The sequence below is a fragment of the Temnothorax nylanderi genome, unplaced genomic scaffold, assembly GCF_030848795.1.
Source record: "Temnothorax nylanderi isolate EJ_2023f unplaced genomic scaffold, tnyl_v1.0 TNYL_tig0086_pilon, whole genome shotgun sequence".
Classification (NCBI taxonomy): Eukaryota; Metazoa; Arthropoda; class Insecta; order Hymenoptera; family Formicidae; genus Temnothorax; species Temnothorax nylanderi.
In genome coordinates, this window is record NW_027249148.1 from 761,937 (window position 1) to 771,008 (window position 9,072).

Consider the following 9,072-nt stretch of genomic DNA (forward strand, 5'->3'; position numbering starts at 1 on the left):
TTTGATATCTTCAAAACATAATTTTTTCGCTAAAATCCTTCGACACGAACTAACACAAAGCTTTCGTTAAAAGTATCATGTAAATTTAAATTGCATGAAAAATTGCGCATCTTCTTGCTGAAGAGAGAGATCATTGTAAAATATATCACTGAAAAAGCGCATAATAATTACTCGTATTCATTAACAATTAAATTTTTATAAAACACATACCCGTTGACACTCACATTGTACTTATACGTGGATGTTATATTTCAGATTATATTTGTATTGTATTCAAATAACATTATAATTTCAACAAATAAAATAAATAGCATGTGTCAAATTTCGAGTATTATGAACGCGTTTAAAAATTAGCCATTATTATTTGCGCGGGTTACTAAATGTGATAATTATATTAATCATCCTTTTACGCAATAATTTTCCGTTCGTTCAAATGTTATGAAATTTGAAGCGGCGTCCAACGGAGGAAAGATGTTCGCTGATTGTATAACGCACACGTTATTGGAATTTATTATTAATATAATGCAGAGATAGTAAAATGTTGAAAATATTAATTTTCCGAGTATACAGGAATATATTTTATCAATACACCAATATGCAATCATGTTATCTATACGACAAGAATTTTATTTTATTACGGAAAGTAGAATTATTTTTGTAATCAAAATCATATAAAAAGAATCCTTTCAATCCTTTTTCAATATTTTTTACCGCAAATCTTGACTATCTTTAACAAATTTTAAATTATTGAAGAATTATACCTAGCAAATTTAGCGATAAATTTTTATTAAATAAACATCCGTTTCTAAACTCTCGAAAATGATTAGGACACTCAACACATTCTTGTCCTCTCCACTTCAAAATCTTTCCACTCGCAGACTCTACGTGAACTTTTACCGAATTCTCTTGTTAACGAATGTCCAATTGACTATCCATTCAAAACTAATAGCTCGTTAAAAGTGAAAACGATTTGACAGCCATTTCTAGCTAATGAATATAGAACAAGAGAATTAAGAGATTGCCAAAGATTTAACGAACATTACTTGATTGAAGAAGGAAATAAATATCTCTCTTTCTCTGCCTTCTCTCTTCGTCTTCTTCTTCTCTCGATCTCATTTGTGTAACTGTCACCGAAATTCGAGCCAATATTTCTAATTAATCTTTTAAATCATTTATTAAGTAACAAATAAAATAATAAACTTTTAATAGTAGCTCTCCGTAAATTGTTTTCTAGAAATAAAATAAGTACAAGTTCTCTACTGAATTTTTATAGACGGCGCAATTGAAGGCGGATCGACAAAGGAAAGCGACCTGGTTGATCCTCGCGCGAGGCCGGAATTCATCAAGAGTGTTTTAGCGCAAACCGGCGGAAACGCGCTGCTACCCTGCCAATTCAACAGTCCTGGAATAGTAAGTACATAATAGCCGGCGACACGCAAATATGTACGTTTAATATGGATACACGCGCCGTATCGTACAACGCGCGTATATCGCCATCGTACGATGCACATGCATTATATACGCACGGAGGAAATTCGGCTTGTGTGTAGCCGAATTGTATGCATGTATACAGAACTACGCGATGTATGTTATTTATACCTGTCACAGATAACGTTGTATCCCACGGTACATGTAAGTGCGAGCCTATAATCGTGCAATATACGAATAGTTTCGTCGATAGTAATTTAGAAAACTTTAGCTCTTTACTATCGAATGATGAATCGAATCAAAAAGTTCACATCTCTGCGGAATTAGAGAAATATATTATTATACTCGTAACTTAAATAAATTAACTTTTGATCTCGCGGTTATTTCTATTTTCGATGATTTGCAGATTATTGTATTCTTCTTATTCCTACCATCCCCACACATTGTATGTAAATATTTTAAATGAATCACATATAATTCACCAATTATCTATTGACTATCTTATAAATGCGATTACATAATACAAATACTTTTACATGACTGTATAAAAAATAATTTCAATTTTCGAATTAAATATACAGAGCTCTAATTATATTAAATTAAGTCTTTTTCAAAAATATATCGGCAAACTGGCAGGCTTTCGTCGCACCTCGCGGGAAGTACAAATTTTCGCGTGCAATTTCGCTCCTCGTGAAAACAGGTCGAGTACAGGGTGGTTTGTCTGTAGGGAGGAAAGCTCGAGTTCTCGGCGCACCAACCGCTCGCGGTTGACGCTCTTGCAACATTAATGCCGCGAAATTGCATCCCAGCTGGAGGGAGGGCCGCTCTTTCTTCCACTTTATCCCCTTACTCAACCCTCGCGATGACCTGAGGAGAACCACGCCGATTACGATGCAATATGGTGAAATACGATAATAATGATCAAATACAATAATGGCGTAACGCTGAGGATAGATCATGCAGATTATTAGAGTCTTCGGACGATTATATCAACAAGTGGACGAGGTTACTAATGATGTAGCAACAATTTTGCACAACGATTTAGTAAAAATAAAAAAAACTTGATTAAGCCAGATTTTTTATTTTGGCAAAGATCTATAAGGTTAATTTTCGAAAAATGTTAAAGGCAAAGGTTAATTTTTAATTGTTTGTAAATCAGAAATTATTAATGCTAGAAGACTTCTAGTTAAATCTGTAATAAAGTATATTTAAGCCACGATGTCTAAAGATGTTCTCTGAGATGTAGGATGTGGGATGTTAGTAGTATTGACAAACTTCAAATATGAATTTTGAAAACGGAGTAAAATGAGAGAATATAAAAGTGTAGCGCAAACATCCTGTGCTTATTATTATTACATCTGCTTGCACAATGCCAGCGCAATCGCGATGCACCTTGCGATTCCGTTTAGAAATTCCTCTCGCGAGGGTCGTAGCTTAAATGGAATATTTGTGCTTATAATACAGCAAACAAAAGAGCGATTAGACTTGCGGCTGGCGGCCACGCTGGCGGCTATAATTATTATTTCACAAGAAATCTTAGGAGCTTTGTGCAAAAACGCTGTTTAATGAATAACAGCGATGAATTCGAATCAAAATTAGAAATTGCCTTGGCAAGAATAACTATCAGATGTGATATTTGGATATTTCCTTACAATTTAATAATAAAAAGTAGCATCGGTATTTATATATACGTAATCTTTTGTATCGAGATGTTTAACATTTTCATACGTGAACATGATAGGATTTTGCAATGATTCATCACGGCCATCGGTGGATGATGGCGACCCAGTTTATTCCGATCACTTTCCTCGCGCCGTTTGTGAACGCGGACAATTAGAGAGCACCGAATTTAATAATAACCATCAGCGCGTCAACAGAAATGTCGCCGTGTAATTGTCAGTGCGACCACTGTCGGCCGATCACAATTAGACCTGCCTGCAGGGTAAACTCAACAGCTATATCGATCTAACGCGGTTAGCCGTTTGTCAGGGGCCGTCAAACTGCCGCGGTCGCGGCGAGAAAAAAAAAGGGGTAGATCCGAATTAATTTCCCCTGCTTCCCCGCGACAATGAATGCAATGCGCGCGCGCGCGCGGTGTTGTTCCGGCGAAATAACGCAGAAGCAATTAATACGATCGGAATTTGTTCGAAAGTTAAAAATCGAGCCGATCGTTTATACGAGACGAGAGCAAATGATTGAAGAGAGTACGCGTGCAATCTGCAACACCCCTCGCCTATCCGTCGGACAAGGATAGATTACCGCGGTAATCAATTTTGCCTGAAAGGGCTCGATATCATACACACGTCGCAACAAAATAATGAGATCACCGTATCGAAATTCGCCGGGGATCGCGCGTAACCAAGTAATAACTCTCGATTAAAACGTGTTAAATTGTCAAGAAATGAAGCCCGATTATATATCGGACGATTTGATTGCATTGATTGCTCGTGTATCTGCCATTAATCTCGTGAAATTATATTTCTATTATTCATTTATCTGCATTTTGCTGTAATATACAGGGGAAAAGATGGTATTACGAAACACACCAACTCATTTTGCTTTTAATATACCTTACTAAGTTCCAACATCGATAAATGTATTTAACGATACGTGTTAATAGGGAAAAAATTTAACAGCACAGCGCAGTGAAACTAATGGATATATATATATATATATATATATATATATATACATATGTATGTGCATGTAATCGCGGAGACAAAAAAGTGATGACGTCTTCAGTTTAATCTTAGCCGCGAATTTAAAATCTTTTAAACTATTGAAATTTTTAATATATACTTCCCTAATCTCGGGTACTCGCGGTCGCGACTAATTAATACTAATAAATTAAACAATAAATTAAATAAACTAATGAATACGGGTAGGTAGGAATATATGACGCGTTAAGTAAATAGGATATGGATAGGTAGAAATATGAATAAATAGGTCAAATACATTGACAGAGAAGTTCGGGTGGGTAGAGACTAGAAACACGAAAGGATTATAATTTGAAAATATAATGTGTTAATTATACATATATACATATAGATTATGTATGTCAAAAATTTGAATTATATAAATCCTGAATATATATAGTTATACGTAATATTATATAATATTACATTATTTAATTGTCTTATTACTAATTATATGCAATAACTTTTTTATTTATTACATAATGTGTAGTTCTAAAGTATATTAAAAATATGTGTGTATGTGTATAATGACTTAATTATATGTAATATCAATTATAATAAAATTATTTCAATAAAAAATTGTAAGAGAAATTATACACTGAGAAAAAGAAGCTGTTGCTTCAATTAAAGTGCTATCACGGGGTGCCAAAAACATAAGTAATTTATTCAATTGTATTATTGTTAGACCCGATATCTGGATTATTATACCAATAATTAAATTATTGATTTAATAATCCAGATATTGGGTCTAATAATAATACAATTGAATAAACTACTTATGTTTCTGGCACCCCGTGATAACACTTTAATTGAAGTACAACAGCTTTTTTTTCTCAGTGTAATAAAATTGAAATTATGTAATACTAATATGCCAGATATACGAAATTGACAAAAGACGATAATACAAAATTCGATAAATTAGCACGTTTAATAAGTTTTATCTTTTTTGCTTACTCATAGAGAAAGCTTTATTTTCATAAACTTCGTACATGGACCTTTGATCGCATATAAAGCTAAGTCTAATCAACCAAATTTTAAAGAATTATATATGAAATAGGGGTAGAGAAAAGACCGAAGAAAAAATTGTTTATCTAGTTTTTGATGCCAATGTGTTCAGAATGTTCTAAAACGTCGGAAAATCGTAATTTTATAAATGTCCGTATGTGTGTATCTAAAGACTTCATGACATTTCGTTGGCCTACCCAGAATAATCAAAAAAGAAACTACCTATTAGATATAAACAGATTCAATCAAACAGTCAGAATAAGCTGCTATTAATAAGTTATAAGAAGAAATTTACTGATGAGATTTTAATAATTTGTATCATTTTGAATAGCCGTTTTCTACTGGTTTTTATGTCAAATTTCGAAGAATAATCTATAAGTCCCTGTTTATTTTATTTAGTAATGACATCTGTACTGTATTTTAGTAAGAATTTAAACACACTTACTCTCAAATCGGTTGTACTTTGTTGAACTGACACTTATGCCGATAGTATAAATAAGTTTCTATGGTTTCGAATCAAATTCGATAGAAATATTCACATATATACTCCTCATCTTATATACCCTCATCGTCGTATAACACATGTGGATGACTTTTCTTCCACTGGCTAATCAAGTAGGAGCTAATATCGTGGGCCAGGAGGACCAACTGTTGCAATTTAGGACATTGTTCGAGAATAATGGAAACATTATCAGGTGTTACAAATTCCACGTTTTCCAGATGTAAATGTTTCAAGTTTTTGCACTCCGCTAGTAATTTCAAATTGCGATCAGTAAGGACAATACTATACAAATATATTTCTTCCAGCAGTTGACAGGAGGAAAGCAATCTGCTCAAGCTATCATCAAGGTTTACTCCCGATTCCATTCTGTAACAAGAACCATATAATAATTACAGAACTTCAATCACAAAAATAAAATCGAAGTAACTTTTTCAAGAATTTCGAAAGAAAATGTAGCACATACATTTCCCCAAGATCCACTGTTCGTAAATTCTTACAGTCAGCAAGGGCATTAATACCCTTCGATGTAATTTCTGCTTCATTTATCTTTATTATTTGCAAGTCCCGACACGAATTTCCTAACTCTATTGCAACGGTGTCGACTGGGGACCCCTCCTTACTACAGTAACTCCCCATAAGTGTATAGTACAAATATAATTCACGCATACGTTTATTTTTTTGCAGTATTTTGCAAAGATATTGAGCTTCTATTTTTGATATTTGAAGTGCCAACAGTTCCAGGCTCTCTAGATTTTCGAGACATGAAAATCCTTCATTATCAAAATATCCCGCCAGTACCAACTCTAAAAAATATATGTATTGGTCACATATGCAACTTAACAATAATTTTGATATCTGTATAATCTTTATATATATATATATATATATATATATATATATACCCTTTCAAATTTTTGCATATCTCTGAAATTTTGAATAGGACATCATTGTGTGTGTCGACAGATCTGCATTCAATGAATCGTAAGTGCGTTAAATGCCTGCCGCAATTCTCAAGAAATTGCACGAAATGCGAAGAAGAAAAGTTGCATAATGTGAGATCTAATTGTTGCAAATATTTACATCTAGGTGTAAAGTAGCAAAGTATATTATAAAAATAAGTAGGACAACAGATATTTTGCATGTTCAAACGTGTATATAGTAGAGGGTCCCGTGTTAAATCATTGAAGCGCTTATTTACTTGGTTCATGAGGCATAACGTCTTCAAGTCTAAGTGCTTTAATATTTCTAGAATTACTTCATCCTGCAAAAGAAAAACACAAAACTTTAGTACATGAGATAACATTGAAATAAATATTTTTATGAGAAATAGACTTCTTAGAATACTTTACAGAAAGCGCAGAAAAACTGTCAGGTGATAGCTCTTTGGATTCATCTATATGATTCATATAATCAGGGATTATCTTCCTAAGAAGTACAGATGTCTTTTCATTCCCGAAATTATTCTTATAAAAACTGTTTTCTATATCGCTGCAAATAATGTCGGAACAAATTTATTTTTATTATTAACAGAATAAAGAAAGATTGAATATTCCCAGAGATAGCAAAACGTCAGTTATATTTACGAAATATGTGCGTAAATTCGTGACGAATGTTTGTACAAACAACATGTAAAGCTGCGTCTGTAAATGCTCAGCATCAGTATTAAATTTGTTTCAAGCAATGGTCTATTCATTATTTGTTACATTTTGGTAGCAACAGTTTACGCCCGGAAGCTCCATTGACTATATAGTTTAAATATTATTGATGGAAACAACACATTTTTGCTGCAAAGCACCATAAATATGAATTCTATAGAGCTACGATTTCATTCGTGTTTACGCAATGTTTGTGGTAACAATACATAAACTGTTTTCAGCAGTGATTTGCACACTCACGTTTTGCTATCTACTTAATGTTGACAAATGTAATACCTTTTACAAATAATACAGTGTTCAGGAAAATTCTTTTGAAGATGGTCAATATCCAAATGTGCATTTTCGTAATTTGCTGTTAGATTATGGACATCCTCATGGTGAGAATACATGCAGTTAAGTCTTTTTAATAGAACAGTTAAACTCTCTTCAGGATTTCTGGGAAGGATCAATTCTGACGTTCCGATAAGCATCACAGCGTCTAGCTTTGTGTAGTCTAATATACTGTGCTTAAATTCTAGTTTGAGTATGTTGGTTTTAAAGTTACACAGCTGTAAAGGTGGGGAAAATAGTCTTGATATCGGAGGCACAATCTGAGGCGATCCACCCCACAATAAAATCCACCGATCATTTGAAGAATCTTGAGCCCAAATTTTAATTATGTTTCCAGGATTATATACTTCGTATATAGAGACTCTGATTGGATATACAGCTTCATGAAACTCGATTTCTTATAAAATAGAAAGTATAATTATAATTTCTTCCCAATGGAAACGTTAAATTTCTTCTTTAATAATATTTTATTTATCAATTAAAATATTACATACCCATATGATTGATGTGTTTAATATCTTTTTCATGCCATGATATACTCCTACCAGGTAGTGTAAGTGTAATAGTTGCATCCCATGAAGATAATAATGAGATATCGAAATCATAAGTTCTCTGTATTAAAATATTGAAATGTCAAAATGTGTCAAATACTACAAAATCTTGTAGCATAATGTTAAATTGTGATTACTTCTACAGGACAATAATCCCGCGAAATATACGCATACCATAATGAATGTTTCTGAAAAATCTCCATATTTTGGAAATTTGGTAGGTGCCCCATATATGTAACCTAAAGTATCAAGTGTGGCGAGATTCTTGATACAATTATTTTTATCACAATGCTTATTCACAAATTGATAGATAAAGTCAACAGGATTTTCCTCTTCTGTTGAGACCCTGCCGATATAGGGATATTGACTCAAACTCTTACTCTCAAATGGATAATGGAATGTCATATTCTTTCTCTGAAAGCAGATAAAAGATATGAAGGTTATAATCCTTGCCTTTTTTTGGCATAAAAACGCTAAAATGCTGCATTATAATACTTTACATTTATTATAATAATATAATATATATAATCTTTAAACATTATACAGTATAAATTTGTCTTGCTTGCTTTTGCATGTTATTAGTATTGACATTCAAAAGTAGCACACTTTTGTCCGTTTATTAAAATACAGCATACAAACTTTATTTAGCCGAACGGTAATTAGCGCGTCCAGTGCAATCAAAATTAATTTTATCAAATAACTGTAATTAACAATTTTCAATAATGCTTCTTGAGATTAGTGAATCAATTTTGTATATTTTTATTTCTATTGAGAAGGAAGTAAAGATATAATTTCGATTTATAATTATAATTATTGTTTATTTACATCGCCTGAAAAAGACGTTCAATTTACTGTTAACCGGTTATTGTGATAAATATTACCACATGCTTCAGTGGTCAAATTGG

General features: G+C 32.7%; 1 protein-coding gene across 4 annotated transcripts; it reads right to left on the minus strand.

Annotated features, from left to right (window-relative positions):
• Positions 1–2,221: 2,221 nt before the first annotated feature.
• On the minus strand, positions 2,222–8,578 carry LOC139774732 (F-box/LRR-repeat protein 4-like). 4 transcript variants are annotated; one of them, XM_071710158.1, is made up of 7 exons: positions 8,342–8,578; positions 8,111–8,228; positions 7,563–8,013; positions 6,981–7,119; positions 6,095–6,892; positions 5,575–5,997; positions 2,222–2,295 (listed from the first exon to the last, which is right to left on the minus strand). In XM_071710158.1, the coding sequence occupies exons 1-5, from the start codon at positions 8,570–8,572 to the stop codon at positions 6,455–6,457; spliced, it is 1,377 nt and encodes a 458-aa protein (XP_071566259.1). In that variant the 5' UTR covers positions 8,573–8,578; the 3' UTR covers positions 2,222–2,295; positions 5,575–5,997; positions 6,095–6,454. The 4 variants fall into 4 exon arrangements, with proteins under 4 accessions (XP_071566259.1, XP_071566261.1, XP_071566260.1 ...); XM_071710160.1 differs by lacking the exon at positions 2,222–2,295 and having other exon boundaries at positions 4,518–5,997; positions 6,095–6,377; positions 6,712–6,892; XM_071710159.1 differs by lacking the exon at positions 2,222–2,295 and having other exon boundaries at positions 4,518–5,997; positions 6,300–6,892.
• Between the last annotated feature and the right edge of the window lie 494 nt (positions 8,579–9,072).

Bases quoted from the DNA above. Each gene is read 5' to 3' on its own strand.
- LOC139774732 (XM_071710158.1), bottom strand. From the start codon at position 8,572: ATGACATTCCATTATCCATTTGAGAGTAAGAGTTTGAGTCAATATCCC. The intron at 8,014-8,110 runs GTATGTAATATT...CTATTTTATAAG, and splicing joins TAAACACATCAATCATATGG to AAATCGAGTTTCATGAAGCT. The intron at 6,893-6,980 runs GTAAAGTATTCT...TTTCTTTTGCAG, and splicing joins ACAGTTTTTCTGCGCTTTCT to GATGAAGTAATTCTAGAAAT.